This window comes from Fistularia commersonii, chromosome 2 (assembly GCF_037954325.1).
Source record: "Fistularia commersonii isolate RoL2024-O1a breed Wild chromosome 2, RoL_Fcom_v1.0, whole genome shotgun sequence".
NCBI lineage: Eukaryota > Metazoa > Chordata > Actinopteri > Syngnathiformes > Fistulariidae > Fistularia > Fistularia commersonii.
The window spans coordinates 17260061-17277824 of NC_141285.1; the positions used below are offsets into that span (position 1 = coordinate 17260061).

At 41.7% G+C, this 17764-nt stretch overlaps 2 protein-coding genes across 2 annotated transcripts in view; one reads left to right on the forward strand and one right to left on the reverse strand.

Annotated features, from left to right (window-relative positions):
• The window catches only part of lrmda (leucine rich melanocyte differentiation associated), a 212751-nt gene extending 207814 nt beyond the window's left edge, over positions 1–4937 (reverse strand). The window contains exons 1-2 of the mRNA XM_086171168.1: positions 4739–4937; positions 3842–3942 (exon numbers count right to left, since the gene is read on the reverse strand). Of these exons, the coding sequence (XP_086027294.1) occupies positions 3842–3942; positions 4739–4780 (143 nt within the window). The 5' untranslated portion in view covers positions 4781–4937. The remainder of the gene's footprint in view (positions 1–3841; positions 3943–4738) is intronic.
• An 8350-nt stretch (positions 4938–13287) lies between these two features.
• On the forward strand, positions 13288–16076 carry znf503 (zinc finger protein 503). Its single transcript, XM_086171180.1, has 2 exons — positions 13288–13869; positions 14149–16076. The coding sequence occupies exons 1-2, from the start codon at positions 13627–13629 to the stop codon at positions 15583–15585; spliced, it is 1680 nt and encodes a 559-aa protein (XP_086027306.1). The 5' UTR covers positions 13288–13626; the 3' UTR covers positions 15586–16076.
• The last annotated feature ends 1688 nt before the right edge of the window (positions 16077–17764 follow it).

A 17764-nucleotide genomic window follows, 5' to 3' on the forward strand; every position in this document is an offset into this window, starting at 1 on the left:
CAAAAGTTTTACGACGGATGCACTTCCTCACGCAACACTCTCCATTTATCGGGACTTGGGACCGGCTCAGGGAGACACTGACCCATGCCACCCTAAGGCTGTATTATTAAAGGATATAATAATAACAATAATAATGACAATAACAATAATAACAATATGCTATTACATTGCCTTTTCTTTCTGAAATTTGACTTGGTGTTGATCCACTGACAATGTTACAAATTAGGATCACTGACTGTTAATTAATGTTACTCAATTACAACATGTTTGTTGACTCATGAGTAGATAATTACTGTTACAGAAAAAACAGAAAGAAAGTAGAACTACTTGATATGCTAACACTGAACAGAGAGAAGAGAAAAGGTAGATAGTAGGAAATATATTTCCAATGTTTCTATCACCACTGGGGAATAAAAGGCAGAGAAGTGTAATACACCAGGGTTTTGCTGTGCTTAAGTTCAAAAAGGTTACAGAAAAGGTGCCTTTCATTTGTGTAACTTATGTCATGAATAGGTGGGAGAAGGTGATATTCAAAAGACATTATTTAATCCAATTTTAAGTAAATAACTTGATCATGACATATATCACAAACTCGTTGTGAATTAGCTTATACTGTAGTTGATGACCTTGCCCTCACAGGACCCAAATAAAAAGTGCTATTATGTCACCTTTATGCTGCACATACTTAAAATGCAGCATGCAAAAGTACATTCACCAAATGTTGAGAGAGATGAGATGTACTTTATTGAGCTCAGAATTTGGAAATTGTATGGAAATTATATTTTTAGCAATGTATCTTTTTACATATATAAATAAAGATAGAATGGCTCTTAAACTATGGGCGAATCCATATACCCTCTGCATAGGGCTTTTCTTTGCCTTATTAGCATACAACATTATCACATGTTCAACTGCTTATTGAATTTCACAACTTCACCCATGAGCTTCCGATGTGTCATGTGAGCAGAGACAAATCATGACAAAGAAGGAGGCAGGCTTTAAATGGAAACTGTCTCTGTGTGTGTTTTTGTGTTCGCATGCATGCATGCGTGTGTGCATATGTGTGGGCTTACATAATTAAAATCATAAGTTAGCAGTGCAATTTATATTTTACTTTACAACACTCAGATAGTTTTGGAACATGGATGCTTTTTCAGCAGTCCTGTTGGAATGAGAATATAGAAGGTATTAGATGTTTCCTAAACATTGGGAAACATTCAGTTTTGCTACTTGTCTGTATCAGAAAAGATAAGGCATAAAGCAACAGATCACCTTGCCCACTGAAAAAATATCAATCAGTGGTCCACTAATGAGTCCTGAACAGTACAAAAAACTTGCACAGCATCTTGCACAATCTTTTGAACTTCAGCGATAAATATTTCATTAAAAACATCAAGATCTTAATATGACAGGTTCAAGGGCGAAAAACATAATGCCCGCCTTGATCTTTCTGAAACCAACGCACACGAGGGTTGTTTCAGACAGATTTCCTGACATTATTTGCAACACATAACAGGCTTCCTCTTCCTCTGAGGCAACACAGATATTTACCACCCAGCATTCTATTCTGCGCCAAGTATATGTTTAAATCCATCAGTCTGTAAAGAAAAATTATTTCATACTTCAGTGAAATGTATATATTTCATGTCACCACCTGTATTAATACATGAATGTCTTATCTACACTTTATCTATTTGTGTTGACAAATGTTTCTTAAATGGTAAATAGTTTTGAATTATAAAACACTTTAATCACCCTGTGGTTTCAAAGCGATTTACACTGGATTTCACATTCACCCATTCACACACACACACACACACTCACACACACACACACACACACACACACAGTTTGAGGCACAGCTGCCATGCAGGGTGCTAACTAGACCATTGGGAGAAACTTGAGGTTCAGTGAATTGCCCAAGGACACTTCAGCATACAGACAAGGGGTGCCAGGGATCAAACCGCCAACCTTTCCGATGGGAGGGACATTCTACCAACTGAGCCGAAGAGAGCAGGGGAAAAATCAAGTTAGAAGGAAAATAAGGAAAAATTGTGGTTGTCCACAAACTGTGTATTCTTGAACTGTTCAACAATACTCTATAATGAAATTCATTTAGATCAGAAGGTCATAAATTCAAATTGTTCCAAAAAGCCTTGCTACAAGCATGCCAAGCAAGGGCTAAATAATATGTAAAGAAAAATCATGTGGCTTTCATCCCTAAGCAAGAAAAAAGTCCCTCTCTTTATTTGTCTCTCTGTTTAGAATTTAAAAAAAATAATTAAATGCTTGTTATTATACCATCACCTCTGGATTGCAGTCAACAGATATTTGTGATCATTTTTCTATTATTTCCAATATTTCCATTTGAAAACACTATCTTGAAAATGAATTACTGTAGAACACAGTTTAATAAGATCTAGTCTTGTAAGGACAGAATACTACATATAGAGCACTTAACCATTGTCACAGTTGTCTGTATCAAATTAAATAAGCTAAAACAATCCTTCTATTACCATTTCAACTATATATGAAATGTGTTATTTATCCTTTTTCCTAAAGGCAAAGACAAAAAAAAGAATATTAAACTATTTTTTAATTGAATGTTTTTGGACTGTGGGAGGAACCCACACAGACACGGGGAGAACACGGAAAGTCATCACAGAAAAGTCCCCTTGTCGGAATCATCCTTCGCGCTATGAGGCTGAAGCGCTAACCACTGAGCCACCGTGCCACCCTGAAAAATGTTTTCTCTTATTAAAATTAATCAAAATTTGCCTTAACAACCCTGAGTGCAGGATAAATGGCAGAAGATGGATGGATGGATGGATGTAACTTGGGCAGCATGGTGGCGCAGTGGTTAGCGCTTCAGCCTCACAGCGCAAAGGATGATTCCGACAAGAGGCCCTTTCTGTGATGAGTTTGCATGTTTTCCCAATATCTGTGTGTCCCAGGTACTCCAGTTTCCTCCCACGTTCCAAAAACATGCAGTCTGTAGATGTGGCCCTGCTAGTCATTGCTGCTAATAATGAGTTCTGTATGGAACATGGAAACCCTAATGATTTCTATATCCAGGAATTGCTCCAAAGACAAAATGTTAATTCTGTGTTCCCAAAGGAAGGGAGCACACAAAACATACACACTAGCATTCAGTTCACTTCTGCATGTGTGCAACAGTGGTCACATATGTCCTGTGGTGTACGGCACGGCATGCACTCAAGCCCACCTTGCTTAAGAGAGTATGCTCTGCTGAGCTGTATGAACTAATCAAATGTTCCCAGCTGTAATAGGTTATTTAAAGTCTTCCTGATATAATTAATTCACTTTTCCTGAAGTCTTTTTTTTTTTTTACCCAAATGGCCTTGACTCTGCACACTCTCTGAATTTGCAATATGACCGCAAACTCTGGTATAGAGAACTCAACAAAAACCTGTCTCTACGAAGACAGCTTCATGGTCTGACAGTCATGAAAAGGATTCAGAAACAAAAGTACCTTCCAGCCATCATCTCCTTTGCTTTTACATGCCAGATCAACTATGCTAGTCCTGCTGGTGAAATGGCAACCCCCTCTGAAGCTCCTGTCATAAGGTGCTCCTTCATGTCCTGACAGGGAAATCTTTTCTTCTGTTAGTCCTCAAATTAAAGTGTCAGATTTCTCAAGCTTACCATTTATGATGCCCTATGAGGAATCAGAGCATCTCTTATACTCATTGAGATTTTTGAAGAATACATGACCCCCTACAGACTACGCACGTATATTCACTTTTACCTATAAGGATATATGTCTCCCCGAGTAGGAAAGAGACAGAGAGGGATCCAGAATTGATTGTCATTCTCTTACCTGAGCTGGTTGAAGCTCAAATCCAACCGTCTTGCAAATTGTCCATAAGTGTCCCCGAGGAAGTCTGGAATGTCCTTACAGTCGTGTCCAATGAAGGAAATCTTTTAACAACCCAAAATGAAGATACAGAGGAATCCATGAGTGGCACAATACATTTCTCAAAGTTCATTACCTTAACAATATAATCGATGACTAACATGTGCTGTCTTTCTGATAGACTCATTCCTGATCCTATCCATCCTTGTCACTCCCAAAGAGAACCTCAGCATCTTCATCTCTGCGACCTCCAGCTCTGCTCCTGTCTCATTTTTCATTGTCATTGTTTCTGCCTCCTATCTTTTCAGCATTATCACTATTAACAATGATTATAATAATAATAGTGACATGCAAAAAAAAAATAAGATCTGTCAAACTATTTCTCAAACTGTGCTACAAATTGCCAAAAAAATAAAATCTTAGACATTTTAAAATTAAATAAATTACATGATGGAGGTCAACAGATAATGGGGGAGGGGGAGTAAAATGGATGTTTTTCCCCCATTTATTTTTTAAATCTGACAATCAATGCTAAATGTTTGTTTACACATGAATACACTTTTTTTTTAAATATATATAAAACAAAGCCAAGTCAGATAGTATATGTTAAGGTTTTCCTCAACGCTCCATGTGAATTCAGTGGCGTCTATTGTTACTTTTAGTGAGGAGCTGCATTACTGAGGGTCCTGAATGTAAAGTTGGTGAGTCATATGACACCTGTGATGCGAAGAAATCAAACAATAAGCCCCCTATGAATCGGGAGCGGGGTTTCTGCAGCAGGAGCAGCCAAAAACAAACGTAAACACAATTTATGAGGAAGTTACTGTAAAATGCAATAACCGTCACCAAAAGCCAACTTACATGAGTCCCATTCAAAGCGACCAGCGACTCGTTGCCTGCCATAACTCTCAACAGTAGATGGATGACCGCCGCTTGGTTGTTTTCCAAAAGTTTCAACGCCCTGCTCACGAAGTAAACCGGCTGTTTTCATGAAAATACAAAAGTGGAAGTGTTACCGGAGGCGGACCGGTAACTTGGGAGATCTGCTTGAAGCTTTGCAAAAAGCTTTACAGTTTCCGCGTGCCGGGTGGGATCAGCTGACCGGTTGCTGTGCGGAAGCACGCCCGCTCAGTTCAGAGGTTGCAGCCTTCTTCCTGGTCTCCTGGCGAGGAGCAGGGCCGGCGAGAATGAATAACATCATCTGTTACATTAAAATACTTTCATACAAAATAGCCGTGCAATGAACCCATCGACAACGTCAATGGTTCGTCAGACTTGAACAAATAAGTGTGTAATCTTGCTTAGCATTTTCGTTATAGATTAAGTTGAAATAAAGTAATACACGCTGCTCTTAATTATTTGCATTCCTTGTTTATTCTCACAGTGGGATAAGAGACAAGGACACTGGTGGAAAAAAAAGGAAAATCGGTGCAGATGTCTCGTCTGTTATTATACCATTTGTGAGTGACTTTATCACATGGTGCTTTTCAAAATCAGTTTACGGTTTAGATGCTTGCGGATGATCTGCACTTGGTCACTTGTTTTGCTGAGAATGAAATACCCTGGTAGAAAAACAGGATATCTATCTATCTATCTATCTATCTATCTATCTATCTATCTATCTATCTATCTATCTATCTATCTATCTATCTATCTATCTAATCTTCTTGCACAGATACTGTTGAAAGTTCCAACATTACTATATCTTGAAAACTTTTTTTCAAGATATAAGATTCACAGTGTTTTTTGTCATATGTACAGTGTGGAAATGTGTTTCCCTGTACAATTAAATTGTTGCTTTGCTGTGAACAATGCATTTGGATTTTTATTGATAATAATAGGTAGTGTGAACATTATTATAAAAATTAATCTTTTATCATCATCCATGAAGTGGAAAAACCTTTGAGCTTCCAGGGCACAAAAACTGACAATAGATTTATCTTAATTTATTTTGGCTTTATTGGTGGGTGAGGCAGAGTATGAGGTATTTTGAGGATTTTAACACAAGATGTTTTTTGTTTGTTTCTTTGTTTGTTTGTCAAGGTTACAAACACTTTTGCAAGAATAAGCTAGGAGTTTGTGCCTCTAGATACTTGCAGAGGCTGACCTTTTCATGTATCTATGAAAATTTACTCTTAAAAATGCCCAGCACTTGAGACATAGATAACCTTCATAACCATGCTATGATTCATGCAGATACCAATGACATTTTAAAATGTGAATTTCATCTGCATGAGGCAGTTAAAATGACATTGTTGACATAGAGGATAAATGAATATGACCAGTGGTTGTGCTGGCAAAGTACCATCGTAATCCAAATATATGACAGTTTGTGTCAAACACAGACATTTGTAAGTATATAGCGTTAGTGAAGTCTTCCATTCTGAACCATTCGGAGTTCTCCTTTCTAGCTGGAAATAAAAACATGCTAAATAGCAAACCTTCCACTAACATAATCTGGCATGGTGCACTAAAATGAGATCTTTATATTCAAATTTTGCCTTTGAAAACCCATCCATCCATCTTCTTCCACTAACCCTTCACTTAGAGTCACAGGGGATACTGGAGCCTATCCTAGCTGTCATCGGGTGAGGTACAACCAGGACTGGTTGCCAGTCAATCAGAGGGCCACATATATAGACAAACAACCATGCACTCACTCATTCGGGGCAATTTTTCCAATTAACCAGAGAACCCACGCAGACATGGGGAGAACATGCTAACTCCACACAGAAAGGTCCCCTTGTTGGAATCAAACCAGGGTCCTTCGTGCTGTGAGGCCAAAGTGCTAAAATCTGAACCACCATGCCGCCGCCTTTAAAATCAACAAGGTTTTGCATGTATTTAAAGTTCATAATGGTTTGAACATCCTCAAAACCCAGGACCAGACATGACTCAATCTTGGAGAAGCGGTGTGAAACTTTGGAACTGTAGCATATAATCCTGAAAACAAATTTACTGAAACATTTTGTCTATGGCTCTATTTTATCTTACCGGTAATAATACTGATTTACATCTTTCTTTGAACTTTGAAACAGCCTATGTTAATAAAAATGTCATTTCAGAAATCAAACAGTGATTGTTGAATTCACTGCACAATGGCATCTGTAATGTTTCAGACAGGATTAGAACATCATGTCTATAATTGGCTTTGGTCGGGGTTTCATTTAAAAAATGTGGTTGTTTTGGTTTTATGTCTGATATGACAAGTCATTTCTGTTGACGAGAGTAAATCAATTATCTTTGTTTTTTTTAGTTATGGATATGTTTGTTTCTCTTAAGAATACAGTTTATTTGATGTCCTGCAATTTACTTTTTGGATAGAGGGGAAAATGAAACAGTAAAGTAACATTCAAAAAGTTTATTTCACTCAAAGTGTTCAGTCAGCTTTACATACTGTGTAGCTTTGTTGACAATGATTCTCATCTGTCACCACTCAATGCTATAATATCAGAATATTAAAATATTGAACCATGCTGACTGCAGTTTATTCTTATTGTGGGGTGGGGGAAAAGGTTTCCCACAAACCCATCTTCTTTACTGCACAATGACATGTCAAACAGGCAGAGTGTTACTGCTGTAGATATTAGCTTTTCAACATTAGGTCGCTTCAGACGTACGTTCCAACAGCCTATCTGTGTGATTGTCTGACACAAGCTTCTCACAAAAGTGATGTAGTATAACATTTGAACAACCAGAACATTGCTGCTGAGAATGTGTGCAAACTCCTCAGAGAAGCTGGCAAACGTACGCCACACCCCCCGAAATTCCCCACAGATGCCCTGATCTGACTGTTGTCTGATGTATGATCTGACGTAACTCAGAAAAAGTAGATTTTTAATGCACTCTGGTATGAAGGGGAATGGTTCTCTTCACTCATGACACACTTTTATCCTGTATCGTGAACCTGGTTGGACACATTTGTTAATGTTAATGTTTTTACAGGGTGGCTCATGGAGCTGGTGAGGAGGTCTTAGTTTAAAAGCTGTTGACATAATACACAGCTGCAGAATCTCCAAAAGAACATAACAGTAGAGGAATATAAAAATATTGTCAGTTCATTGTCACTTTTCATCATGTCACTTTTCATCATGACAGTGGTTGGCTTCACATTGTTTGTTGTGCATGCTGGTTTCTGATAAGTACAAACATCCCGTGTCCTCAGTGGCCTCTCAACTCACCAAACATACAGTATCTCCTGCGGAGCATCTCTGGGACAGTTTGGAGCCTTTGGCATGTCACCATGTTGCTGTCACTGGGGTCATCCGTGAACTCAGCACAGCTCTTGCCGACCAACGATCATTCATTTTTGAGGTGAAGAGGATATATTATGAAATTTTAAATGTTGACACTCACTTACTGTTGCTGGGATTCTGGTAGATATTTCAAATGACAGTGACTCCAGGTTGTTTCATTTGAATTTAAGAATAAATGTTGTTCTCTGAACACAATGATTTTTATCTTGCGATTATTGACAATATATCCCACATTTCTGCAATTGGCAAAACCTCACCTTTTATTATAATTATTTAGATGTGCATTTATAAGCTATCGCTGAACATAATCACATTTCATGGCAATGCTTCATTGTGAAGTATAAGGAATGAGTCCATAACAGGGAAAGCATGTTAGATGTTTGGGGGATAAAGTAAGAAGAGTCAGACTGAGATGGTTTGGGCGTCCACAGAGGAGGGACAGTGACTATACAGGTAGAAGGACGCTCAGGTCGGAGCTGCTCAGCTGGAGGCCTTGAGAAGGACCTGAGTGGATATTTATGGATTTAGTGAAAGAGGATATGAAGTGAGTTGGCGTGAGAGAAGAAGATACAGAGAACAGGGTTAGATGTCAGTAAGATGTGGACAATAAACAACTGTCCACCCCATCACTCAGAGCCTCTGGCTGCCGATCTCGGCTCTTCTCGGTCTTGGCTCCTCAGTGGTGGAACGCACTCCCGAAAAAGGTCAGAAAAGCGGGGTCGCTGCCCATCTTCTGCCGTGAGCTGAAAATATACCTCCTCACCAAGCGCTGCCCCACTAATCGCACCACCCCCTCCCCACAAAAAAAAAAAACAAAAAAAAACAGACAAAGAGATGACTGTAAAGATATGGTTTTTAGATGGCTATTTGGTAGAGTGATCATTTCTGACTTCCGGCTATTGGTACTTTGGATCTTTGGTGACTGAATTGCACTTTTTGCAAGTCACTTTGGATAAAACTGTCTGCCAAATGACTGTTAATGTAATGTAAATGGGGAAAGATGATTTGCTGTGGTGACCCTTGAAGGGTGCAACAAAAAATAAATAAAAGTATCTGTGAAGTATCTGACTTTTGAGGGGGGCTATGAAGAGCTGGCAATGTATTTCAATAGGTTCAAATGTATTTGCTTTTGCCTGTCATTGTGGTTTATAGATGAACGATACATACTTATTTTTACGACGAAGGTGTCGAATCTACAAAGCAAACCTGGATAACAACAATGATGCACAGATTCTTAAAATAAATTCAGTTAATATTCGGAATTTGGTCATTTAAAAGTAAACATGTTGTTCCCCTTTCTGCTCTATTGGTAGTCACAAGTCTAATGGGATTTCTTTAAACAGATTAACTTTACAGCGTTACAGTGTTTATACAGTGTTGACACTCCTCTCCAATCTTATCCTCTTGTGTGAAGCAGAGTGAGTGACGTGATGAACCACGTGACCTCCCTCTCCTCGCGTACCTGAGCGCCGGCCGACAAAAACACGCGGGGAAAGTTTGAGGAGCTCCGCGTTGCTCTCCCGTCGTGACGTAAAGTGGGACCTCCCACACACGGAAAAGCGCACTTTCTCTGCGCCGCCCGCCCAGGGAGGGAGGTGCGAGAGAGAGTGAAAAAAGGAGAGAGAAAGAGAGAGAGCTTGCATGGCTCCAGTCTCAGCCCTGCCACTCGCTGTTTCTCAGACATGACAGAAGCCAGTGAGTATGAGAGTTTGAGTAACGTCAAATAAGTTTCCAGTGGGCAGGACCGCGTTTCAGTGATGTCTCAGTATTTGTCTCTTTTCTGACGCTTTACATCGGACGTTATAACAGAGTAATACCAGGTAAATGACGCATCACGGAATCGGTTGTGATCTCGTCTCCTTCGAGAGATCGGATTCTTTCTTACTTTCTTTCGTCTTCTTTTAATTCATCTTCCGCATGCCCATTTATTATTTTAACAATTCTCTCGTGATTATTCTTTATTGCCACAGTAGTAGCATTCTTTTCATATTAAAAAGAAATAAACGCGGCTTCGAGTAATTTCTCAAGTTGAAAAGGTTTTATTTTCCTCCTTCCAAATTATAAATACACAAGTGACATTTATAGATCTGTGAGAAGACACGTTGTTAACTTGATTAATTTGTTTTGTATATTATATTCCAACCAAGTTTTTGGTCTGAATATTTCATGCGGAGAGTGATGCGTGAATATATCAGCGTTCTGAAATAATGATAGCATTATATGATATATATATTCTTTTATATATATATATATATATATATATAATTATAATATATATATATATATATATATACATATACAAACACACACACACACACACACACACACACACACATATATATAGATATATATATTTATACCTACCGAAACACACACACACATATATTTATATATATAATCCTTTATATTCAAATATCATGAATTATGGTCCCCAAAAAATGTGTTCCCATTTAAGAGGAATGCCGTGGAGTTTGGTGTCTCAGACAGAAGCCCATTCGTCATACAGACAATAAAGAGGGTTTTCGCCTGACAGTGAGAATTTATGGTTGCCCTTCCTTGCCCTAATAACTCACATATTGTGTCACGGACTGACAGCCCTTGCAGAAAACAGCAAGCCTGTTATCAATCACACATCTTTGCATATTGTGAAACACTCCCCACCTCAACCCCCCCACGACCTCCCCCTCCTCACCCCCGTTCCTTCTGCCTGACAAAAACAGAACACCGGAGCTGAAGATCCTGAGCTTGCTTTGCCCCACCTACCCCCGTCAAAGTGCAAATAAATGGTCTGTGTATTTGTAATGCTGCCGAAACCATAAGTTAAATTATTTTTTTAATTATTTTTTTATTTATAATAAACCTTTTGTGACACACGATGTATTTATTTATACATGGTTACAATGTATTTTACATTTGTTCAATCAACTATATCCATCCTCCTTTTTTTTTATTCAATAAAGCAAATCGCATTCAAACGCTGCACTTAGATGAGCAATATACATATATTTTGTTCTTACTCCCACACGCCAACAAAAATCTATATCAACCCCCTTTGACCGTCCACTCCAGGTTTTCTTGCTCTCCGTGTTGACCTGTCAAGCCGATTACCACAGAAAGAGATTAATGGTATAGGCGGGTTGCAATAATAATCGTTTTGTTTGATGTGACAACTTTGATAGGCGTTGATTTACTTACAAACTGATAGGCTTTTAATTGAGCGCCTCCATTCCGATAGAGATGAAAGGGGTAAAAAACATTGAAAAGCTGCCCAATTGCCCCGGAGCCTCAATACTGATTAGCCATCTCAACGGTGAACAGTTCAAGGCATTTTAAACTTCTTTCCAACTCAGCCCTCACACATCATTTTCCCCCTCTTTTCCCTCCCCCCTTCTACCATCTTAAAGAAAAAGAATAATTTTCATTGAACGTAAATAAAAATAAAATAGTTTTAAAAAAGTTTTTTGAAAAAAATAATTCAACCCCACCAACACACACACACACACACACACACGTTCTCGACCCCACCCCAGCCTTCACCGTCTTTGTTATTCTTGTGCGAAAATGACGACGTTGGCCCCTGAGGCGCGGGACAGGTTGGAGCCGCGCACATCGGGCGAACGCGCGGAGCGGCGACCCATCCTGTGACGCTGCGGCTTTTTAACGGGTTACTTCTCGCCTCAATATCCGAGCTGTGTGTGTGTGTGTGTGTGTGTGTGTGTGTGTGTGTGTGTTTAAACGCACGGGTCGTTGCGTTGGGTCGTTATTTTGGCTGGAAACATTTTGTGTTGTGAATACAGAGATCCATAGATACTTTACCCCTTCACGTAATTGCGATTTTAATTTATCATAAATCATTTTGGACTTTTTGTATATTTTGCGTTTGGGAGATATTCAGGCGAAGGCCTGTGGCAATGCCATATTCGAGCGTTTTACACAGATCACTTAAAAATACGCTAAAATAAGTTACATAAATTGAATTAATAATAATGATGATAATATTTCTATCAATAATCGTGAATTTAACCCCGAAAAGAAGAACACAAAGTTTTCCAAGAGACTAGAATTAATATTCCCCACAATGCAAGGACTTCAGGGGACGTCGCTTGTCGTCGGTCTAAAACAAATACAAAATAAATAAAAACCCTCAGTTAATATCTTCACAGACGTATATCACGTTAAAATGAGGTGAGTGTGTAGCAGAATACCCCTCTCCCCATTTGTCCTTTTTTTCCTTTTTCCTCCCGCAGTCACACTGGCGTGTAATCAGCCACAATGGCTGACATAAATCAAGCGCGGGATTGACAGCTTCTGACAAATAACTGATTGATTGCGGTGGAGCAGAATTGACACTTGACGGAGGGGTGGAGATAGAAATAGAAGGGCGGTGTACATTATACTGAAAACATGTGACATTCGCATCTCTCCATCACTACATTGGTCTATTCCTGTCAACGAGTGTCTGTTTAGGGAATTCGGGATGAAGTGGTTGGTTTTATGGTTGCCAGTGGCGAGAGGAAAAGGGTCCGTGCGTCTTTCGGAATAGTTATAAAAAAAAACCTTGCAAGTCACCAAACTACTTCTAAAGTAATTATGTTGTTTATACTTACGTGCGTAAAAAAGCTACAAGACTGACAAGATGTTTTGTTTCCATATAATTAATCGTGTCGGTGTTAAAAACGAGTGGAGTAGTGTTTTAAGGAAGCGCATCACAATCACTTTTATAGGATTCGGGGTAAGTCAGAATGAGCGTTATTTTGAATATGCCGTGGTTAAAAATTCAACAACTGCGACAAAAGTCTGTGTTGTTTTCTTGACGATCATAAAGGAGGGGGGGTGACGTTTAATGCTCGGGGTTCAATAGAAGTTATAATCTGTGATTTATTATTAAAAGAAATGTAAGCACTGACAAACGCAGCGCAGTTGGAACGCGTGTATAACTCGGGGCGGACGGGCGGGGACGGGAGGGGGTGAAAGAAAGACGCGAGCGTCGACAGCAACCAAAATATTTAAGCCTGTCCCCTCCCACGAACTGTGAAAATAGAGGCGCTTCCAAAGAGGAGAACGTCACATCCCCTTGACCCTCCAATCACCTCGGGGTCCCATTTGATTGGAAGGCGGCAAAGGCTTTAATCTCGGACTAATTCAGACGCTTTTTGAAGTGAAAATCCTAGCAGTCCGTACTTCGGGAGCGCAGAGCGCGGAGCCAGCAGTCAGACGCGCACACGGCGCAGCGCTCACTGTGCGAGAGACGCAACCCAGGATAACGCCTCCGCCTCGCCACGGTCTCCTTCCAGCCGCCGCCGCCGCGCCTTGCTCTCTCCAACCAGGATTAACTAACCTTTTGTTTTTGTTTTTTATGTTTTTTTTTTTTCTTGTCTACCGTTCTTCTTCTTCTTTCCGCCCCCCCTCCCCGAGAGACTGGCTTGACGCTCGTTTCGCTTTCTTAATGCATCTGACGAGAGCATCGCCGTTTCATTTCCTGACAATTGGGACATGAGCACATCGCTCTCGGCGCCTGCCTTGAAAAATAGTGATATTTCCGTAGCCTGGGAACGCGGCACTCCTCGGAATAGCGGCAGCCAGCCTCCCCTCCACTGCGCGCCTCCTTCGGATCCTCTACGCCAAGCGAAGCGGCTTCCCATAAAGCTTTTGAAAATGCTCACCGCACGGTCGGGACACATTTTGCACCCGGAGTACCTGCAGCCCCTGCCTTCCACCCCGGTCAGTCCCATAGAGGTAAGGAAGGGCGCTCCCTGCACAAACTTAGGGTTTTAGTGGGCTTTACTTTTAAATACATGAACAAAAAAAAAACAGCGTGTTATTTCAAAGTCTACCGCTTATTTTCATATTAGTGTTAGGTGCAACGCGATTGTGTTCGTAAATACTAACCAATCCGAACATCCTCTGTAACACCCGCTCGCTTGGGTTCTCAACGTCAAAAGTGTCTAGAAGTTTTATTATTTGAATTCATAAAATAAGACCCCCCCTCCCTTTTTTTTGTCTTTTTTTTTACAGCTAGATGCCAAGAAAAGTCCCCTGGCCCTGCTGGCTCAGACCTGCTCCCAGATCGGCAAACCGGACCCCCCGCCTTCCTCCAAGTTATCCTCCGTGACGCCCAATGGATCTAGCGAGAAGGAATCTAAATCCGGCCCGCTGAAACTGAGCGACATCGGCGTGGATGACAAATCCAGCTTCAAACCCTACTCAAAGCCGTCGGACAAGAAGGACTCGACTTCGGTTGTGTCGGGCGGCGGCGAGAAGTCTGGTTTCCGGGTGCCGAGCGCCACCTGCCAGCCGTTCACGCCGCGGACGGGCAGTCCTAACTCCAGCACGTCCGCCTCCCCCATGCCGTCGGAGGGGAAATGCGGGGACCGGGATGAAAAGAAAGAAGCCGATTGCAATAAAAACGGCACGACGGACGGATCGGGCACGTCGAGCCATAGCAGGATAAGCGTGAGCTGCGGTGGAATTAACGTGGAGGTCAACCAACACCAGGAGACGAGCCATGGCACTAAAACAACCACCACCTCCTCCTCGGAGTCTGTGACTTCTGTATCCTCCGCATCCGTTCTCGGTTCGGGACTAGTGGCGCCGGTTTCACCCTACAAACCGGGACAGACGGTTTTCCCTCTGCCCCCCGCGGGGATGACGTACCCCGGCAGCCTGGCCGGGGCCTACGCCGGCTACCCGCAGCACTTCATGCCCCACGGGGGAAGCTTGGTGAACGCGCAGCTGGCGAGTTCGCTGGGCTGCAGCAAGGCTGGATCCAGCCCGCTGGCCGGGGCGTCCCCTCCGTCCATCATGTCGGCCAGCCTGTGCAGAGACCCTTACTGCCTCAGTTACCATTGTGCCAGTCACTTAGCGGGCGCGGCGAGCGCCGCGTCTTGCACGCACGACTCCGCGGCCGCCGCGGCAGCCAACGCGCTCAAGTCCAGCTACCCGCTCATGTACCCGACGCACCCCATCCACGGCGTGCACTCCACGGCGCCGTCTTTCAGCGGACATCCCCTGTATCCGTACGGGTTTATGCTCCCCAATGATCCCCTACCCCACGTTTGCAACTGGGTGTCGGCGAACGGACCGTGCGACAAGCGCTTCTCCACTTCGGAGGAGCTGCTGAACCACCTGAGGACACACACCGCCTTCACCGGCGCCGAGAAGTTGATATCGGGTTATCCCGGGTCTTCGTCGCTGGCCAGCGCCGCCGCGGCGGCCATGGCCTGCCACATGCACATGCCCCCGTCAGGCGCCCCTGGAAGCCCCGGGACTTTGGCCCTGAGAAGCCCGCATCACGCGTTAGGACTCAGCAGCCGCTACCACCCGTACTCCAAAAGCCCCCTGCCGACCCCCGGGGCCCCGGTCCCGGTCCCCGCGGCCACCGGCCCTTACTACTCCCCTTACGCACTGTACGGTCAGAGACTCACAACAGCGTCCGCGCTTGGATACCAGTGAGGAAAGGAGAGACTCTTGAAAAAGTTTATAGTACTAAGAATGCAAAATATAGACTTTTATATTAACAGCGCTAAACATATGGGCGGGTTCCGTGGACTTCAACTGTATTTATTTATATGTCGGCTTAAAAGCGGGCGATTATAGCTGCAAATGGGAAAAAAAATATTTGAGCAACTCAAAAAGTGCATTACGTTGAAACTGAATTATAGGTGAAGTGAAACACACACACACGCACACACGCATTCACACGTTAGAGTACTAATTAAAGTAGGGGTCCTCATTTTGATGTTGATTTGAAATTGCCATGATTGTATTTGTTCTTATTTAATGTCTCATGGAGAAGAAAATAATTTACATGCATGTTTGTTTCTTAAATTTCAGAATTTGTCCACATTTTAAAATTGTCGTTATTTTTCAGGTGTACACCTTGGAAAGAGAATTGGTATTTTTTGTATGTATTCTGGGAAAAAATAAGAAACAATTCTGATCCATATCTCCGTGTGCCTCATTTCCTGACACGTTGCCATCATTTACTGTACAATATGCTTAAGTTAACATTATTTAGGACTTTATTTAAATTGACTCGCTGAATGAACGGGTACAATAATAATTTGTTGATTTACGCGATGGGCCTATCATTAAAAACACATTTCCTTCTTTCTCTTTTTTTCCTTTCTTTCCCTCTGTCTTTCTTTCTTTGAACGTTAATCCGAGCACTTTGGTTAAACTAAAAAGTTTCAGTCAGGGGCTACTCCAGTGGTAGCGTCCTGCGTGTGTGTTCGTATGCATGAATGAGCGTGTGCGTGTCCACGCGTAATAGTGTTTTGAGAGAATCAGACTGGCTTGCCATGAAGTTTGCGTGTGGATGTATTTGGTCAACCCGTTATTTGAAATGGATTCAAACGTTTGGTCAAATCATCACCTACGTCTGGCAAAAAAGAAAATTAAAGAGAATAATATTTTGACGACGACAGAAAGAAGGTAAAATCAAAACGAATAATTTTATAACATCAGGATCAAATTGGCCAACGTCTTAAATAATTTTCTGTTCACGTGAATCCACTGATTTTTTTTATCTCTTTTTTCTAAACACACCTCCAGTGAAGTGTATTAAAGTACAGATAGATTGGCCTCGGCATATGCCGCTCACACCCAAATAAGTAATGGTCAATGTTTATAGATGCATTTTTTAATGTATTTACAAAATGCTGTATGTTGTTACGGGTTGTTAATGTGTAATTATAACGACCTAACTTCAGCATTTTTTTTTTTCATTTTCCTCCCGGTTAATTTTTTGCAGAGTTTAAACATTCATTTTCCAACAGCGACGACCAAACATTTTATTGACCAAAAAAAAGTATGACATTTCGATATCCTTAAAACGGTTTGTATTTTTATTTATTTCACACACATTTGGAGAGCGACGCACGCATGAGATTTGGGAAGCGACGTTTCTCAAAACCCCCTGCGCATTTAATATGAGTTTTGAGATTGTTTTTTTTTTTTTATGTAATCGATCCCTCCATGACGACACCAGCTTAAACATATATATTTTGCATGTATATAATCGACTCTAAACAATATCACCGTTGTCGTTTTCCTCCCGCGGACGAACTGTTGACCCAGGTGTGAAATTGTTATTATTGATCTAGTTCATCTCACACGCTTTACCGTCCCTCGACAATCGCGCAGCGGTTCGTCAAACAAAACAAACTCCTCTCCCGGCGAGCCAGGAAGGCCCACATACCTTCTAAACTGATGTAATGACGGTGAAAGAGAGCAATTTCCATTTTTACCCGCATCATGGTGGCTGTGCACGGGGGTCCCCGGTGGAAGGCAATTTATCATGCGCCCCTCCTACTGGCCCTGTCACTGGAGGAACAGGCAGGCACATGTGTGCATGAATTACCAACCCTCCCACCTACAGCCCTCCTTACTGAGGAGATTTGACACAGGGGGGGGGGGGGGGGGGGGTATGCGATAGTATTAAAGCGTGTATTCACTTTGTCCATCACGGTCTGCAGGAGCTTTGGAGTACAAGTACAAGTACATGTAATAAACCACATTCATTGAAATCATTTTCCAACAGGGAAATATGAAGTAAGTCACACTGTGTGTGTGTGTGTGTGTGTGTGTGTGTGTGTGTGTGTGTGTGTGTGTGTGTGTGTGTTTTAACTTT

Coding starts and splice junctions, on each gene's coding strand:
- znf503 (XM_086171180.1), top strand. CDS start 13,627: ATGAGCACATCGCTCTCGGCGCCTGCCTTGAAAAATAGTGATATTTCC. Junction 13,870..14,148: donor CCCCGGTCAGTCCCATAGAG/GTAAGGAAGGGC, acceptor TTTTTTTTACAG/CTAGATGCCAAGAAAAGTCC.